Consider the following 20511-nt stretch of genomic DNA (forward strand, 5'->3'; position numbering starts at 1 on the left):
CATGGTTAAACCACAATCACCAATACAATTTACCCAGGAAGCACTTGTACTTTAGCACTGGTTGGCAGTGGTAAAGTGCACAGAGACAATAAACCACCAAAACAGATCTAAGAAAAAGAAAATAGGAGGAAGAAGGCAAAAGCTTTGGGGATAATCCTGCAAAAAAGGGCAATTTCCAACACCAATCAACACATTAATGATAACTAGCCACATACAGGTGGCACAAGAAGTGACTTGAAATGTTAATGAGGCACAATGGGGACCCTGGAAAAAAGTGGACACTGGAAAGATAACAGCGCCTTGAGCGTATGATTCCTGATGTCTAGAGAACCAGAAGAAATGCAGCACAGCACTTGACGGCACAGGTAGCATTGCTTTCATTCACTACATCTCATTTCAGTGAGTTGAATAGTCGATTGTGACAAATGCAGTGATCATAAGAGCAGAAGCCTGACACCCAGATAAGTCAGATTCAGCATTCCGTCTTTTCAAGGTCTTTATATGGAAATGCTTCACAGGCAATCTGGTTCATAGTATCACGTGGTGAAATTGGCAGAATGGATTTAAGACCTGATACATCAAGTCATCTGATTGGTCTTCCATGGCACGTTGTAGTGAGCCAAAATATACCTTTGCGACAGTAGAGCCTTCTACAGAAGCTGGAACAATGGCCAAAGTACTAGACATAGTGCTCAGCATGAATGTGAACCTCTTGGAACCACTCTGTTTGATGCAGGTTGAGCCACGATTTGTCATACCTAAAACGTCGGAGTGTTGTACCGGGTTTAATCAGTACCTGCTGCTGAAATTGAATTTCTGTAGCACATTAGAAATGTGGGGTTTTGCCAGCGCTTTGGCTGGAGTCCCTAGGTTGGGCTGAGCAATCCTGGCATGATCCGCAGTGTTATCTGTGACTTTTAGACTGAGCTAGACAGTGCGCTGTAAATGCATATCAGGGTAAACTACAGTGGAGCACTCAACGTAAAGAACCACTTTCACTGTTAATCCTACATGTCAGGATTGTCTGCTTGTAAAAAAACAGATAACTGGGAGCAAGGACGTGAGTATCTCCAAATTACATGGTTCAGAAACCCTAAAGGAAACTAATCCTGAAAACATCATTCCACAAAAAAAGCTTCTGCAGCACATATGTTTATTAAAGTCGATAAAATTTTGAAAAAGTGGGACCCCAAGGGGCTAAGCAAATAAGCTACTAAACAGGAGAAAAATGTCTACGAGCAACAAAAGATGAGTTAATATGAGAAAAGTGCACGAGGGGAGCAGGGCACATCGCTGTCTGAACCCTTTGAATGGCTTCTAAATATAATTATCTTACCTTATGTGGTGCAGAAATGTTCTAATTAACTTCTGAACTAGTGGCAACACAGACATCAATTAGAGGTGGCCAGGTACAGCAGCTGCTAACCCCAGATTGCCCTTTGGTATCCCTGGCGCTGTCACTGCTACTCTGTGCTCAAGGATCAAGAAGGCAGAAACCAGAAAATAAAGAAAAACAGGTTCTAAAAGCGCAGTTTTGTTTCGACAGTTTTCGCCCCTTGCCAATTCTCCAGTGCCTTACAACAAATTAGATGATGGGTTACATGAGTAGCAGGTCAACCAGTGATGTAAAAAGAGGTCAAAAGATTTGTGGTGTCATTTCTTCTACCCCTGTCTGTTTTGTGAATTGATGTCAATTGAGGATTTCTACCTGGTCTGAATAAGAACCCTTGAACGTAGAAGTTCCTTAGCATACCAACATACCCATCATGTATCATTAACCAATTACTTACTCCTCCAAATCCTCGAAAGCGTTGAAGTGCTTCGCTGTTGATGAAACAGGATTGTGCAGGGTCTGCCAGTGCTTGGTCGAGCAAATGATCAATAAAGTAAATTCCTGGCTCAATTGTTAGCACCATGCCTTCCTGAAGAATACGTCCAGTACGCAAGCTTTTGAGACCTGGCTCTGTACTCCGTTCAACTCCCTAAAAAACAATCATTGTTTTAGAATGGTGGAAATAGCAATAACTGTGTTACATTGAGTAAAACACAAGAAAAACTAAACATTAGAATGAGGAAGAGAAAAGAACCATGCCCAGCAGATCACACATCCCAGTGCAGTCGTGTATCATGTTTTTGTGGCACAATCTGGATACAAGTTGAATTAACGGGAATTTACATTTTCAACTGAGGTGAATTTACTCTAAAGCATCAAGATGTCAAGGAAAAAGCTCAGAGTTCTATAATTTTGAGAACGAGAGACACTTTAAATGTGTCAGAAGCTTCTAAGAAACTACAGTTCTCCAGAAAACCCTTATTAAAGAGCTGATAAGATGTTTAGATGACCTTGAGAAGTGCTTTTTCTTACTGTAGCAGAAAGGGAAATAGCAGAATGCTGGCTAGTGTTAAGTAAGTGCCACTAGCATACATCTGATTATTTACAGTATGCAAGCTGAAGTGATTGCTGAAGGAGTTTGCTTAAAATAACATCTACTGCTCATTTCCCATTATACTGTACTTCAATAAAAGAGTTTGGGAGTCGTTGTTGGTGAGCTGTTTCAGAAGTCAATCAACTATGACTTAAAGTAACAAAACCCGCCTTACATTACCGTTTTGCAGGCCATCCATTTAAATAAGCACATGGCACAGCTAGTGCAAATGGAATAAATAGGCTGAGCGTAAAACATCTCATCTAAGATTTCCACGGACAGACTGCTTAGTTAGTGTCTTTAAAAACAGATTCATTGGATTCACTGTTGGAAGAATATTCTGAAAATATTCTTTGTGTCAGGTGGCCTTTAATAGTGTTCTTTTTTAGGTAACTTTAATTAACAAGTAGAAAAAATAACAACTTTGCTTAGGATAAAGGCAAGATGCAAAACAATCTATTATTAATTATGATCACATTTCAAAGAAGACCTAGAGTACAATATTAAAAACAAAACATATGGCAATCGTTTTCACCCAAGTATCAAGCATTACAAATTCATGAATACACAATGAGACCGGTACTGGGCAGGGCTGCGCCTGACAGTAAATTCCTGCAAAGACATTGCCTTTCCAGTCCAAGATGAGGCATAAGCTATCAGACTGCACACAGATATATAGAAAAAAAAGATGATCAGTTCATGGCTATAAAGACTCTCAGGGGACCCATTAAATGGCTTAGAGTACACCATGCATCCCACTCAATCAGTTGATCGCCACACTTCCTCCTCCCACCAAAAGGTCCTCGGTTTGGACACCAATTATCCACATGGAAGTGGAAAGGTTCGGAGATGATCATAATGAAATGTAGTTTATATATAATACTTTGGGAAATTCTGCAGAACCTTTCAATCTGGACATTAGCACTTTCAGAAGTAGGAGTCTGGATTAAGAGTGGCAAAAATGTAACTGAGTCAGTACTACATGAATTACCTATTACTCCAAAATGTTCAACATCTAACTTGTGCGCATATTGAATGTTTTGTTTCTCTGTAGGAATACAATTAAGACAAAACACTATACTGCTGACTGACTGTAGATGATGTTTAGTTGCCAGCAAAGTTTTAGTTCGTGAGGTTCAAAAGTGTCATGAGTTGGCAAGTTCAATACTGAGTCACTGAATCCATTAATTGAAATATTGTTTTTCTGCTTCCCTACTTTATCTTGGTAAAAGCAAACAATGTGCATATATTTTAATAATAATGGCTACAAATCACATTAAAATAAAAAACAATAAGTCAAAAAGAAAAATCTGAATATATATTTCTCCCACTGGCATCCGGTTGGGGGTAACACACAGAAGAACACAAGCCTGTTGGGCCTTATGGGATCATTTATTCCCCAGAAAGCATCTGAGATGATGATGGCTTAGTTAAAGAGCCTAGCAACCAGTGGCGGCCTATCATTGAGGGCATTGTTGCTCTGCTCTGACACTTTTTCCAGTAAATAAGAGTCTGTCAAGCTGTGGAAAGGTCCGTGTGGCAGAAACTCACCATGGGCTCAGGTAGCTAGATACTTGATATGCACTAACACCCAGGTGCCAGGCAGCCAAGGTTTACCGGGTTGATAATCACACAGCATTTAGGGAAGTGACATCATCAGCTCAGCAAAGCCCTGTGAGGGTCTTCCCCCTGATGATGAGAGGGAGCAGCACTGACAGTCAGCCCTGGGTGCTTTAGGTTTCAGCCCTGAAGTGCCCAGGGGAGACTTCCAATCACTGAAGCCTCACAGCACCCTTTAACGGATCATCACAGAGCGGGATGGATGAACACATTTCACTGATCCCACTCCACCCTTAACAAGTTAGGAAAGGTCCTCCTATCCCTGGCTGATGCTTGACAAGGTTAGCCAATAAGAGGAGGAGGAGGGATCTTCATGTTCCTGCTGCCTGAGTCTGCCCTTAACCCCCAGCTCCCTCCTAGGCCATCGTACTTCTCCCTCTTCTCAGCTGCCTTTCCAACACTAACCACCAGGTAAGTGCTTCATTGAATGTTTGAGTGTGTGTATGTATGAATGTATGTTTATTTGTTCACTTGTGCTTGTGAATTGGAGGGTGTAAGTGTTTGCATGCATGCGTTGGTGAATAGGTGGGTTTAAGCATGCGCGTGAGTTTGCGCTTGTGAACAGATGAGTGTTAGTATGTGCAGCTGTGTGTGATTGTGGATGGGTGGAGTTATTTACGCATGTGGGCCTGCTCTACAACCTTTACAGATAAACAGTTGCCACTGCTAGAAACCTCAACCCCGGGCATTTAATCAAAAAGATCAGTGTTAGAGTGAGCTATGGAGGGAAATAAAGACAGTCTTGATGAGTGTGTAAGGGATGAGTCACCTGGTGTGACGTGTTGCAGTGTAAGAGGCAGCAAGAGCACAGCTGAAAGAATATGCCAGGCGTAATGTGCTTTTTGATCAAGAGGCATTTGCCTCATTCGTGCGCCTAGAGTTCAAGATGCAAGTATTGGAGACCAAAGCCGGAAGACTCACTCAGAAGACTGGGTGCACCACACTGGGGGATATGGGTGATCTGTGGAATGTAGTTCAGAGGTTTCTATAAAAAGGGGTGCTGGAAGGAGTCTTGTTAGTGCAACAAAATTCTGAAAGCCACTAGCCTACCCACAATAAGTCCCACCGGTGGAAGTCCGAGGTGGGGCACAAAAATCATGGATTTGTTTTACCCAAATAGAAAGACAAGGTACACAGAACCACTGCTAAAAAATACCGTCTTCGGTTGGGTAATGACAGAGTTCATGCCTTCTTGTTTTGACTAACTGCTTTCTCTTACGAAGGCACGGACTTCAAACAATCAAAAAGGCACTGATCCACAGAGAAATTGAAGCACATTTACAGTTGCCTGTGAGAATGAGAGTAAAATAGGAGGGAAGATCTATGATTTTGCATGGGTTGAAGAGGCCCTCAGGTTCTTAAGAACACATAACCATGCTCTTTTTGGAGGAAAACAGGCTTTATTGAGTGACCTATTTTAGGTTGGCTTGTGACTAATGATTGCTTTTTGCATCTGTCCGATGTCTGTCATTCATTTTTAGTCCAACTGGAGTAGCTGTCAACAAATACTGGATATTGTGTGAGTGTTGCCCTCTTCCGTTGCATACTATTACTGAGATCTTTCTTGCAAGGTGTTTCTGTAGAATGGAGAAATGTTATGATTTACCTGTTTTTTTCTCCCTCTGCAAGAAACCAAGACCGGAACTAAAAGCATTTGAGCATCTAATGAGAGTTCAGATGTCCCCTAACAAAAACTGTCTTTCTCATGTTCATTTTCCCTTGGACATTTGTACTGCTAACTTAATATCGAGCTTACAGGATTATTACAGGTTTATTGTGATCAGTCAGTCAGTGATACAATATTGAAAAATGTCTACTGCTTCTCCACAGTTATTCTACTAGTGCTAACGGACTAAAATAAGGCTCTATTCTTTCTCCCACACTTAACTAGCAAATGAAAGCACTGATTCAACCCTGAAAAATGTAAAAGTAAAGATACATCAGTATAGAAATGATATGCCAATTATCTGAAAATATCATCTCTATATCCAAATATTATGAACCAATTTCCTAAATATACAATAATGGCTATATGAAAATTTACAGATGGTAAACTCTCAAAAGACCAAATTTCCCCTAGTATTTCCATAGCACCCTGCAAACTAGATGCAAGGTTACTGGTTGACCTGAAGCGCAGCTGTTTCTCTTTAAACCTATAGCCTCATGTAAACTTACTAGGCTTCATCCTAGACAGCAGCTTATCCCTTTCTGCCCATGTTAACAAAATCAGCAAATTACTTTCTCAGCAATATAAAAAACTACCTCGCACAACACAACTACTGAAATCAGGAACTCAGGCACTAGTGATATCTCGACTGTACTAAAGCAATGCCCTCCACGTTGGGGCACCCAAAGCAACATTGCACTGTTAAAAGCAGCAATTCACTATACACCTAGAGTGATATCATCAAACATAACATTCGCTCACCTAACACCCAAACTAAGAGAAATTCAGTGGTTACAATTAAAAGAGAGGCTGAAACTTAAAGTATGCTGCGTGACCATAAATGTCATTCACTTCAAGAGCCTCCCATACAAATCAAATTTGTTTACTCTTTAATTCGGATCACAAGAGTCAAGGAGCAAGGACACGGCTTCTTGAAACACCAAAACTCAAAACAAGTGTACCTGTGAAAAAAACTCTCTCAGACACAAAATATTCAAATAATTGACATGCTGACTGTTTTTGGGATGTATTTAATTGCCATTTAGAATTCCATGGCTTCAATTACCAACTATTTCAGCAAAAGTCTAATGATGTGTACCCCAACTCACCTACATGAATCTAACTCGCTCTGGTGGAGGATTAAGTCTAATATTCATATAACAAAATGCAGTGCACACACTTTGGAAACATTCAAGGAAGGGATCTTGACTATCAGAAAAAAACAAGTTAGTTTTAGTAACACTTTTTCTGTTGGATACACCATCTAACCAGAGATTCCTCGCCTTCAGAATATCCCCAAGTGCCAGACTGAATCTTGAAAATATAAACATCATTATTACTGCGCACCTGAAGGTAGCTCTGTGTGACTTAGTGTTGACTTTATTCCCCCCCACATAGAAGTGATAATGAGCCGCATATCAGTGCCACCTTTGCATGCTAGTTTCTTTCTTGACTGTGCACTCGCAAAAGCAGCTAAAAAAATAATCAGAGGTACCATTGTGCAAGTCTGTAAACTGGGACCTTTTTAGACTGAACACAGTGACCATTCCACAAAATGGGAAAGAGGGATGGTTTTAGGAAATCTGGAGACAGAGTAGAAAGAGCGTTAATCAAGGTAAGTAACTTATGGATACTTCTAACCGCAGAGTCCTCAACTCCAGAATAGATAACAAGACAGTACGTTCCCACAGGTAGTGGGACTGTAAATTGGCTCAGATTAAAAAGTCATGCAGGATTGAACAAAAGAAATGTCCTTCATGTCAAACCTGGCTGTTCAGGGAGTAGTGCTTTGTGAAAGTATGCAGTGATGACAATGTCCCGCCCTGGCCGATATCAAGAGCTGGCACTCTACATGCCAATGCAGTTGTAGCAGAACTGTCCTTGGTGGAATGGGACTTCAGTCGTTCTGGAGGCTGCTTCTTGGCCAATGCATAATAGACCTTATAGAAGAGCTATCCACCTTGACAAAGACCTTTTCTGCACTGCTTTCCTTTTCTTTGCTCCACAGAACCCACCAAAAAAGCTGATCGCTCAACCAATGATTTTTTTGTGTGATCGATGTAAAAGCTCAAGGCCCTCTTGGGGTCCAACTGAAGGAGTGAAGAACTCCGGAAGAGTGATGGTTTGCCCAATTTGAAAAGGGGTCATGACCTTTGATAACAAGCCCGACTTATCTGGGGAAAAAGTGGTGCAAGATAATTAAAAAGGCATCTTAGTTGGCTTATAAACATGACAGTACCAAACTAAGAGGTAAATAATTTTGGCAAAACCAATACAGCTCACCTGTAACAGGCAGATATCGAGGTACTGACTTTGCTAGTGAATTTATTGTTTTTAGGCCTGTCAGCTGCTAAGTGATATTGAGCTGCTCTCTTCCTTTCTTGCGCTTCATTATTTTGGTATTTTTATTTTAGAGAGTAAAATGACAAGCGGTGTGTGACAATGCCTGATTCAGTGACATGGTGCATGTCAATGCATGCTTTATGATGCATGCATGTAAGCACACAGTGGTCATTTTTGGAGTGGTTTAATTCCACTGAGACACATCAGTGGTGATATTTGTTTTATTTGTTTCTTTACTATTCCAAATTGTCTAAGGGTCAGTTTAGAATAATGACATAAAAATGCCAAAACTAAAACAAGTAGTCCTAAACATATCCAAAAATTATATATTTATTTGATCAAAAAAGGGTCAAATAAAGGCGCTATGGCTATGCTTCAGTCTAAATTAGAAAGGGCTGTCTTTTAATATTCCCAATTGTCTTCCAAGGATCATGGCAAACACAATTTTTGTCAATGTCAATATCTATGTTTTAAGTTCAAGGGAAACATCATTTGAGAAAGAAAACAATTGCCTGATCCTTGAAACTGTCACATGCCTACTTCACATAACGTTATGTCATCTTGGGATGTGTCACTTGCCTAACATTATAAAAACCATGCAATTTCTTAAATACGGATATGGTGCACCTACAACACACACGCAATCAGATGCAAGCTTTCTAGATGGAAGGTACTGCAATTCAGTTCCAAAGTCAATTTTAATATTGATACTATATGCCCAAGCTAATCTCCAAAGACCTACTGTGACAGCATGATCCAAAATCTTTGAAGACGTATTTAAAAGATTTTCTTCAAACAAGTAGGATGTCCCTACAATGAAATCCTTCAGATCCTATAAGATTGTTCTTCCTACATACAACTCCTTAAAAACATATGCTACATGTAACCCAATACCGAGGTTAACGCTCTGTGGAAGGCTGGGAATTATTTCAGTACATTATTCAAAATGTTCTTGCTGCTTAAAACTTCTGTCTCTGCACTCCTGTTTCTGATGCAAACAGATAACTGCCTTTAATAAGATACTATAAAGAGAAATTGTATGGCACATATTTATGCCAATTCAATTTTCAAAGTATTTACTAGCTAGACACAGAATAGAGAATATATTTGCAGGTAGTAAAAGACAATGATAATATTTTGGGAAAAATTATATTATACTCCAATTAGGAGAAGTAGAAAGAGTTTGGGGATCTGTGGCTGCTTGATTCCTTGCCCTTTTTGCACATACAGGGAGTGCAGAATTATTAGGCAAATGAGTATTTTGACCACATCATCCTCTTTATGCATGTTGTCTTACTCCAAGCTGTATAGGCTCGAAAGCCTACTACCAATTAAGCATATTAGGTGATGTGCATCTCTGTAATGAGAAGGGGTGTGGTCTAATGACATCAACACCCTATATCAGGTGTGCATAATTATTAGGCAACTTCCTTTCCTTTGGCAAAATGGGTCAAAAGAAGGACTTGACAGGCTCAGAAAAGTCAAAAATAGTGAGATATCTTGCAGAGGGATGCAGCACTCTTAAAATTGCAAAGCTTCTGAAGCGTGATCATCGAACAATCAAGCGTTTCATTCAAAATAGTCAACAGGGTCGCAAGAAGCGTGTGGAAAAACCAAGGCGCAAAATAACTGCCCATGAACTGAGAAAAGTCAAGCGTGCAGCTGCCACGATGCCACTTGCCACCAGTTTGGCCATATTTCAGAGCTGCAACATCACTGGAGTGCCCAAAAGCACAAGGTGTGCAATACTCAGAGACATGGCCAAGGTAAGAAAGGCTGAAAGACGACCACCACTGAACAAGACACACAAGCTGAAACGTCAAGACTGGGCCAAGAAATATCTCAAGACTGATTTTTCTTAGGTTTTATGGACTGATGAAATGAGAGTGAGTCTTGATGGGCAAGATGGATGGGCCCGTGGCTGGATTGGTAAAGGGCAGAGAGCTCCAGTCCGACTCAGACGCCAGCAAGGTGGAGGTGGAGTACTGGTTTGGGCTGGTATCATCAAAGATGAGCTTGTGGGGCCTTTTCGGGTTGAGGATGGAGTCAAGCTCAACTCCCAGTCCTACTGCCAGTTCCTGGAAGACACCTTCTTCAAGCAGTGGTACAGGAAGAAGTCTGCATCCTTCAAGAAAAACATGATTTTCATGCAGGACAATGCTCCATCACACGCGTCCAAGTACTCCACAGCGTGGCTGGCAAGAAAGGGTATACAAGAAGGAAATCTAATGACATGGCCTCCTTGTTCACCTGATCTGAACCCCATTGAGAACCTGTGGTCCATCATCAAATGTGAGATTTACAAGGAGGGAAAACAGTACACCTCTCTGAAAAGTGTCTGGGAGGCTGTGGTTGCTGCTGCACGCAATGTTGATGGTGAACAGATCAAAACACTGACAGAATCCATGGATGGCAGGCTTTTGAGTGTCCTTGCAAAGAAAGGTGGCTATATTGGTCACTGATTTGTTTTTGTTTTGTTTTTGAATGTCAGAAATGTATATTTGTGAATGTTGAGATGTTATATTGGTTTCACTGGTAATAATAAATACTTGAAATGGGTATATATTTGTTTTTTGTTAAGTTGCCTAATAATTATGCACAGTAATAGTCACCTGCACACACAGATATCCCCCTAACATAGCTAAAACTAAAAACAAACTAAAAACTACTTCCAAAAATATTCAGCTTTGATATTAATGTGTTTTTTGGGTTCATTGAGAACATGGTTGTTGTTCAATAATAAAATTAATCCTCAAAAATACAACTTGCCTAATAATTCTGCACTCCCTGTAGTACTATCATGATTATGCAGGTAAAGTGTTCATCAAATTGATAACCTTGCAGTAATGTAAGACGATGTGGCCAATTTACACCTACATCATTCCATATTTGGAATTAAAAGTTTTGTTATATAGAGTTACATATTGAGTTAGTAGTTGCTGTTTCTCCCTCCCTCCCACCACGCGCTATGGGGAAGCCGAACCAGAAGAATCTTAAAAATAGTTTAACTTATTTTTCCATGCTTAAGTAAAAATTCCCTTATGAACCGGAAAGGAACACTAACTGTGCTGGAAAACTTCGGCACCTGCAACTACAAGAGAATTTCTAGCATTTGCAAAAGCAATCGATGTGGTGCGCCTTTCGGCTCTGGCAGCCCTGGTTCTTAAAAGGCACATTCTTTTCTTTAACGATCTTCCCCACAAACTCTATTGGCCAATCCAGTGATTTAAATCAAATACTGACTAAACTTTCTTTTCAATAATAGGTAGGATTGAAGGTAACATCTATTGCATACTGGTCGAGTTCCTATTTGCCCAGTCCAACCCTTCATCAAAGTCCAGATAAAAAGCACTTACAATAACACTTTACACTTCCATAATCCATCTTTTATTTAAGGGTGACAGCCCTACACTTTGATGTTTAAAATATTTTACAACAGTCAGATTTGCTTTTTGATTCTTCTTGTTCTGACGTCAGTTTCTGAATATATTGCATTCTGTTGTAATGTTTTATGAAGCACAACATACACTGTTTTCAACAACCACTTGGGTCCTCCTCGTGAACTAGGTTGCACAATCCAGAGCCTCGATCCCCATCTGTAATTTTACACATCTGGTACTAATCTTCTGTTTGAGCTTGAGGACATTTATGCCTTTATGTAAGTGTCACTCTCCTCTCCTCTGTCCCTCCCTTCGGAAGACATTAGCCAGGTTGCTAGTAGAATAGACCTTGTATCACACGTTTTTAAACCCAAAAATAGACAGAGACCTCTTACCAAATGCTAAATAAGGAGCGTTTTTGTGGAACGCCGTCAATAATAATCATATATAAAATGAAGCAGGCCACTGAATATGTTAAATCCATTTGAGAGTGACAACAATATAAGGTAGAGAAGAGGAGTGGGACAGAAGCAAAAGGTTCATTTGTCCTGAATATTCTGTGAAACATTTGAGGGGAAACATGTGAAGATTTTTGGTAGTTCAGTAAAATTATTTTCAAACTTGAATAAAGAACAAACCATTCAGTAATAAAGCTTATAGGAGGAGTATGTGTATGCTATGGTTTTTTACCAGATATGGAATCATTTCTCAGTATTAAGGGACTTTTTTTTATTTCACCTCACAGAGTAAACGGGTGAGTACAGCACAGAACTTCTAGTATAAGGCGAGAACATCACCTGGCTCTGGATAGGCAGGGAAAGTAGTAGTCTGTATGTTCTCCTCTAGTCGCTGTCCTTTAGCTTAGACACCAATGATTATAAATATGGGTGGTCAGACACTGACAGATACCCACTGGTTACTGCTTCCCTTAGGAGTCTATCTCTTTATCTTATCTTCACTATATTGTCTCCTATAATTATGAAAATCCTTCTTGTGTTTTACTAAATTTGCTGATGCCGGTTGATTGAGAATGCTGGGACGTATTCTGAAAATAATACACCCTGGGTATCCATGATTTTCTGGAAGCTCGTAATTGTCTGCAGTTAGTAGTGATTTATACATGCTAGTGTTTATGGGTTGTTACCAAGACACACCTTAAGCTATCTCCTAACACCTCTTGTGGCTCGAAAGTGTTATGTTATGCCTACATGTAGTGCCACACTTTTCCAAGTAATTTCTTGTTGGGGTCTCTGAAAGTAAGAGCAGCCATACCAAGCTTCTGTCTTTGTGGCACTACAGCTGTATTACTCAATCTGCCCGGAGTACTTTATAGTATATTTACATTACATTAGAAATACATTTAGTCCCAGCACTCACCCACATCTGATGTACTACAATTTGATTGTAAATAGTGGAGACTATCAACCATTCAGTGCGGGCAATATTAATTGTGTGTCTGGAAGAAGAGGAGTTTTCGGAAAAATACAACTTCACTTTTCAAATATGGCCTTTTCTATTTGTAAGCCAAGGTCAGGTAAAACAACATTACCTGGGTCCATCACCGTGATGTGCCGTATGCCCATTGCTTAGGTCTGCCCTGTTCCTTTCGTCATGCAGCATATCCAGGCGGCTAAACCGGTACTTTGCACACAGCACCATCCAAATTTAGGATCAAGGCATTGCAGACACGAAGACAAATGCCACACACTGACTGAGTAGTTGTTGCGGCAAAGCACAGCAGTCTCAAAACGGATTAAAGACAATAGAGACAGGCAGTGTGGTGCAGTTACAAACTCAGAATAACCTAGGTTACATTTCCATTGCACAAAAACAATTAAAGCTTTTTTTTTTAGTAACTGAAGAATTAAACCTTTGCACATATTTTTATTTGTGGTTATCACTCCTTCACAAAGTGGTAATTCATCTCTATTGCGAGCAAGAAAAATTGTTTGTTAGCATTCCCCTGACCTCTACATTATACATGGAGGGAGCCTAATAACAGACTGCACCTGCCTTCGCAGTACCATCAGGTTGTGGACAAGTTAGGCTGAACCCAGTGGCCACTGCCACTCGACATAGGGAACATATATCTGACGTTGCCTGCAGTTGTTTTTATGCACAATTGCATACATACACACACTTAAACCCATCCTTTTGTAATCTTGTCTAATTGATCAGGTCTGATTTACAACCTCTGATGCCTCTTGTGGGTTAAAACACTTTGGGTGTCATTCTGACCCTGGCGGTAATTACCGCCATGGCGGAGGTCGGCGGTAGCACCGCCAACAGGCTGGCGGTGCACCGCTGGGCATTCTGACCGCGGCGGTTCATCCGCGGCCTGAAACGGAAAGTCGGCGGTGTACCGCCGACTTCCCGCTGCCCTTGAGAATCCTCCATGGCGGCGGAGCGCGCTCCGCCGCCATGGGGATTCTGACACCCCCTACCGCCATCCGGTTCCTGGCGGTTCTCCCGCCAGGAACAGGATGGCGGTAGGGGGTGCCGCGGGGCCCCTGGGGGCCCCTGCAGTGCCCATGCCAATGGCATGAGCACTGCAGGGGCCCCCGTAAGAGGGCCCCACGAAGAATTTCAGTGTCTGCTTTGCAGGCACTGAAATTCGCGACGGGTGCAACTGCACCCGTCGCACCTTCCCACTCCGCCGGCTCCATTCTGAGCCGGCGTCCTCGTGGGAAGGGTGTTTCCCGCTGGGCTGGCGGGCGGACTTTCGGCGGTCGCCTGCCGGCCCAGTGGGAAAGCCAGAATGACCGCCGCGGTCTTTCGGCGGGAACCGCTTGGCGGGCGGCGACCGCCGTCCGCCGCGGTCAGAATGACCCCCTTTATAACAAGAATTTGATGACGACAATGATACAAATGCACGCTTTCTGCAGGGTACGAAATCTAACATACCTGTTTGCAAGATATAATTTAAAATCTTTATCATGTGCCACTTCAGGGCCTCAATAAGAGAATGATCGCACAGCACTTAGATCCTGATTGGAAGTGGCCCCAATTGGCTAGTATGATAATCTCTTGGAATAATCTCTTAAAATAACATGTATATTTTTTCCTGTAGAACGACACGTCAAAAAGAATTTACTCCTCAGCTCCCGGTATAAAATAAGATCTCCCCATCTGCACAATTTTAGCACCACTGCTGTGCTGAGATGTGTTGAACTGTCCTACGCTTGGAGGAGTAAGAGTCAGCTGAGACCGATCAGAACCATCCACAAGTTCCACTGGGTCGCTGGCTGTTGGAGCGCTATGGTAGATATGGTAGGCCAGGAGGAACCGCTGGCATAGAAGAAGAACAACTGGGAAGCATGGCTTGCAAAGACAGCAGCTATTTTAAAAAGGAGAGCATTTAAATTTTATATGCATTGGATAATCACCCAGAGTCACCACAATGCATCTTGACACTGCCACACAACTGTCTCTACTACTCTGAAGCAGAGAGAGGAGGTGGAACTTGGGCCTTCAGCAAGCAGAAAACCATATAATTGGGGCGTGGGGCTCTTTCTTGTGCTGTTACCAGTGGTCAGCAGACAGCAGGGCAGGACTCTTCCAATCTCACTGGTGTGGGAATTAAGCTCCCATTGGCAGTAGATGAGATGCAATGTACTTCAAACTGTCAGTGGATGTGGACTACTGACCTCAGAGGAACATGTAATATGAAAGTGACAGTGTGGCGGATGGCCTGGATGCGAGAGGAGAATATGTTGCGGAAAACATTTTTTCCCTATGCTTCTAGAAGGGAAATTCATAAAAATAAATCATACTGGAGGAATACTTAAAAAAAAATAAAAAAAGAATACATCTGCGAAATGCTGTGTGCCGTAAATAAAATGTGATGGTCAGCCCATGCAGCCACTCAATGCAGGGGACTCGGCTAAACAAATTAATGGCTAAAATGTGGTGACCCGAAGCCCCTCTCTATGTGTTTCATGCTGTTGTTTATTGTGTGACTCCACTGTATGGTGTGTTTTTGGTGGCAACTTATCTTCCCAGACAGGTAAAGCTGTGTGTAGTCAGACCTATAAAGGGCTATTTCCCCAACCTAAATGAACATCGCTTTGGAATACTAACCTCTGGGTATCCCCCAACATCATGCACGTCAATTCCAAGAAAATGTCCTAGACCATGTGGCATAAATATTGCACCCAGATGAACTTTCACCATGTCATCCACGTTGCCTTTCAAAATGCCAATCTTGGTCAGTTCTTCCAGATGGACTCTGTCTGTAAGACGATGCATATTTGGCCAGGCAACCCCTTTGAAAGGAGAACAAAGAAAACTATTACACTGTAATACACCTTTCAAAAACCACATTCAAAAACACAATACAGCATGATCTATCACATACAACCACATAAATCCAATGCAGAGGTCAGAAATTTGAGGTCTAGGTGTTGTGTAGCCATTTTAATTATAGCTTAATACACGTTATTTTAGCAAGCTCGGCCTGCCGCTGTGCACTTTAACCTAGACATATTTTATTCTGCTTCATTTTATTATTTTAACAATAGCCACATTTGCGCTCTTGTTTTATTTTCTCTGTCTAGCTGATCTTTGCCTAGGCCAGCAGTGCATTCTCACCAAGAGATTTCTTTCACTCTGTGCTTTTCTCAAGGCTGCGGTAAGATAGGTTGCCGGCAAACGTGGTAACAATTTGTCTCTAGTGTTCACAGAAACATACACACTCTTACGTGGGGATCGTTTCTTGGAACATCACCTGTTTTATTATAAAAACACTACTTTTACCCATGTACATTATAGGGAGATTCCAGCCAGATGACCACAACGGTATGCTGATTGCTGAGTGCTTCGCTGCAGCTGCTTATGTAGACTAGAGGCCTTGTGCTCAGGTATGAGGGACGATGTCTTCCCAGGGGAACCTGAAGGGCAGAATTAGAGCTTAACATTCTGTGCTCTAACAAAGCCTAGGTAGGGCTATTCTTAACGATCGTAGTGACAATATGTTAGCGTTATTTTTATGCTTTACTCTCTTTGTCACAATCATAATCCTGTCATGCTTCATCGTCCTAGTTATTGCAGTACATGCTTTATTATCTAAGATACAGGCACTTCAATAAAGCCTTATTGCACTATATTATGCCTCCGATTGTCTTTGCATATGTGAGACTAATGTAACTGAGAGAAACGGATGAGATCTGAGTGACCACGATTTCCCTGAGGAGTCAATTGTGTCATGCGCTCGGTTGCCCAATCATCCCTGCTCTTGGGTGGAGATGAGGCACTGCTAGTTAGCTGGAACAAAACCCGGATTAGGCCGACAGGTGTCACCTGTAGTGGGTTCAGACTCAGTCCCCCACAACGCAAGTGATTTTGTGGCCCAAATCCAGTAGTCTCATTAGAATAATGAGAGCCTACACGACATAGGAGCCTCTTGACCCTACTCCTGTCTGCCTTGTGCCCAGCTCATTTGTCTACTTACCCTTATTCAATTAAACTCTACTGAAGAACACATCTGCTCCCAGCATATGTTGAATAAAAAGCCAAGTTCAATCAAGAGGCAATTAAAAAAAATTGAAATGAAGGCAAACACATCAAATTACTGTACAGAAGATCAAAAGCTGAAAATGTATGGTGTATCCAACTGTAAAGATGCCAGTAAAAGTTAACTATAAGTAAACAATGGTGATAAATGTCTGCAAAAAGAAGTTTAACTTTACCACAGGTTACTAACAGGTTACTAACAGCTACAGAATATCACTGAAATATAATCATATAATGTTCATGCACAAATAACTATCAGTTTGGAATGTGGTATAACTTGGTGTAGGCTCACATAAGTGAAGACTAGTAATTGCTTCGAAGTCATCTGTATCTTGTGGCACAAACTAACTTTAGTATACTTTAACAAAAATATTGATGCTTTTGGAACAAATCTCTTGAAAAGGTTTGATTTTAAAACCTATCTTTACGAAAGGCAATCCATCCAATATCATCACAATGATAGATGTATTGCAGTGGCACGATTACCTTGATTCAAACTGAAATTGAGTTCTACTGGTTTTTGAATGTCCTTTGTTCACATAATAAAGAAAATACTCTCCTAGTACATTTATCCAAAGCTACAGTAAAACTTTATGTTCATCACTCTAATACAGCAAATGCCTCATGTTGACTAGTACTGCTGAGTCACATTACTAGAGCGGTGTGACTATGACTCCAACTTTGAGGGGGGCAGCACCTGTGAAATGCAAAAATTCAAGACAGTGACAAACACTCATGCCATATCAGCTTTTTAAGTGATACAATGGTACTTCATTGAACTTATTTGTATCCATCTCTAATTGCAATCATTGCCATGGTAATGTTGTTTGGCTATTGCACATATACAAGTTCACAGTGAGCCGAACACTTATAAGACCATGAGAACAACACTTTGTCTGGCAAAGGCATACATTAGATCAGAACTCAGCCTTACCAATGTCTTGGTTCTGGGGGATAGATGAACTGTCTTATTTCCAGAGAATCAGATTGGAAGAGTTAGACGTGTTGTGTTTTCTAATTTGTGGAGAACAATAATGATTATGATCTGAATTTTTGGCCTGAACATTTAACCTTGGATCCATCACCCTCACACCAGACATCTTCAGCTATACTGAATTTGTAACTGATTTCTGCAATGAAACCACTAAAGACATACAAACATTTCCCAATCACCAGTAAACCCATTGTGACCATTGTAAACCATACATCTCAATTACGAAAGAGAACTAAATACTAGCAAAGAAAAAGAGCTACCAGAATGCTGGAAAAAATGAGGAAAACAAATATATTATGCTCATCACAAGCCACAGAGGCACAAAGGAAAGTACATAAAGACATCATCTCAACCACAAGTGCAAACTATTTGAAGAATTCATGCAAAGGAGCTACAAAATGACCAATTTGACACTGTGCCAACCTAACATAATGTCAAAAATGTCCACTATCTTCTTCGATAAAATGTTAATCTACAATCAACTTCTGAGCAACTCCTCAAATTCCCTCCATTAGAGCATAACAGAAAGGATCATCACTAAATGTTCTTTTCTGAAACCACCTGACATACAATCTGTAATGCAACTCATTTTTCACCAACCCTCCAACGTATATCAAAGATATGATTTCAGCAATGCTCAATAAAATTTGTACACATGAAACCTCCCTTCTTATTTGCAAATGCATCAGCTCTGCTAGATAAATGCATATTTTCATCACAATGGAACTATGGCAAAATCACTGCCCTTCTCATGAAGCCTAAATTTGCCCCGATTTGACACCATTAACTAGAACGCATTACTATATATTCTGTCCTGCAAGATGGGCCTTGATGTAGAAGACTTAAAATATTTGAATGTATTTCTCTCTGCAAGATCAATTGGTGAAAATGAAATAATTTGTATTCCCTAAACTTGCATTCAAATGTGGCTTTCCACAAGGCTCACTTCTATTTTGCGGTCAGTTCCGATTGGTTATGGAACCCCATAGCCATATCTTACAGGGCAAAAAATCTCCTTTCATCAATAGGTGTTCCTAAACTGTATTTGAGATTCTTCAAACCTACCTGCCTATTAAATCCAGAGGATTTTTTCAACAAATTAACTAGATGGACAGATACATCTTTCTTAGAACTGAACTCTACTTACACTGAATTTCTACCTCTCTACAATAATGATTCACCTCTCCCAAAGTTAGAAAAACGGCTTCAGACTTCAGCTCAAGACTTTATAATCACCTACTCTGGCTTTAACCAAGATTCTGAATCTAACGTGCATTCTACTTTATAAGTCAAAAGATCTCTTCAAAGGTAAGTGTCAGGCACTTGGCAACTTTCTTAGACTTGCATGCAGACACAGCCTTAGGGCCTGATTTAGAGGTTGGCGGGTGGGGTTACTCTGTCACGAACATGACGGATAACCCATCTGCTGTAATACAATTCCATCGCAGCGTATTATAGCATATGGAAGTCGTCTTTAGACTTATAGACAGATGTCTTTGCTTTAGTACAAAAATACTCCACCACAGATATGGGGGCTGCATGCATTCACTGCTGCCATCAATTATGGAACTCTCTTCTGCTGAATGCCAAGAGTACCAGATTTCTATGGGACTTTGCAAGACTTCCTTTTGCTATCAGCATTCCCCATGGCCCTCATGCTTTAAGTATTATTTGCACTGTATGATCATCACAGGACATAATTAGGAGGTCTTTCTAAAAGGGGATTTACCTGGTTTTACTGCCTTCATCACAGCACGAGATGAACGAAGCACAGCTTCATAGATGGCCTTCTGATCAGGAGTGAATTTTCCATTTGCAGGGAAGGTGCAGGTGATATCTGACCCATAGCAATGATATTCTCCTCCCATATCAAACAGGCTATAAAACAGGAAAATAAAAATAAGTCAATTAATCAAAATAAACCACTTCACCCAAAAATAGGTCTACAGCTCTATTTTGATTGCTAAATTCTGCCAATGTGCATTCACTATTAAACCATCGACCTTTATAGATAGTGCTTGAGCCCATTAAAACTGACCACCTTTACAGACACTCAAAAATTAACATTAACAGGCGTTTTAGTTGAGGCAACTAAAAACTACTAAAATTGGTCAGTTTAGGCAAAGGACACAATCTTCACCCAAACCCACTCCCAATATATGCTGCTTTCCTTTTGAAATAGACCAACCTTGCAGTTTGGTAAACTATTTTTTTGTTCATTCATTTTTTAAAGGTTGAGAACCAGGTCTTGTGGGCTTGCCTATTCCAACTGACCATTTTATTGAGGCTTTTAGTTTATGAAACTGTTTTTTTTTGTTTGTCAGCTGCAAACACTTGTGATCATTATCAAATGGTTCATGAACCAGATCATCTGGTTTGTGCATCGAATGTAACTACAATCAGTATCTGCTTTGTGACCCACCAACTTCTGATCCGTGAACCATGTAAGGGTCGGGCCATGGTCACTGTGATGAAGTGGTTCTAACTTGCTTGGACACCAAGTTGAGCCTCTACCACGGTAACCTTCTGTCAAAGTCCTCTTGAGCAGCAACAATCAGTACCCACCTTTTA

At 40.9% G+C, this 20511-nt stretch overlaps 1 protein-coding gene across 1 annotated transcript in view; it reads right to left on the minus strand.

Moving 5' to 3' along the window:
* Positions 1 to 20511, minus strand: part of PEPD (peptidase D) — a 215020-nt gene that overhangs the window by 17231 nt on the left and 177278 nt on the right. The window contains exons 12-14 of the mRNA XM_069216573.1: positions 19670 to 19818; positions 15516 to 15700; positions 1791 to 1982 (exon numbers count right to left, since the gene is read on the minus strand). Of these exons, the coding sequence (XP_069072674.1) occupies positions 1791 to 1982; positions 15516 to 15700; positions 19670 to 19818 (526 nt within the window). The remainder of the gene's footprint in view (positions 1 to 1790; positions 1983 to 15515; positions 15701 to 19669; positions 19819 to 20511) is intronic.

Source organism: Pleurodeles waltl, chromosome 12 (assembly GCF_031143425.1).
Source record: "Pleurodeles waltl isolate 20211129_DDA chromosome 12, aPleWal1.hap1.20221129, whole genome shotgun sequence".
NCBI classification, from domain to species: Eukaryota; Metazoa; Chordata; class Amphibia; order Caudata; family Salamandridae; genus Pleurodeles; species Pleurodeles waltl.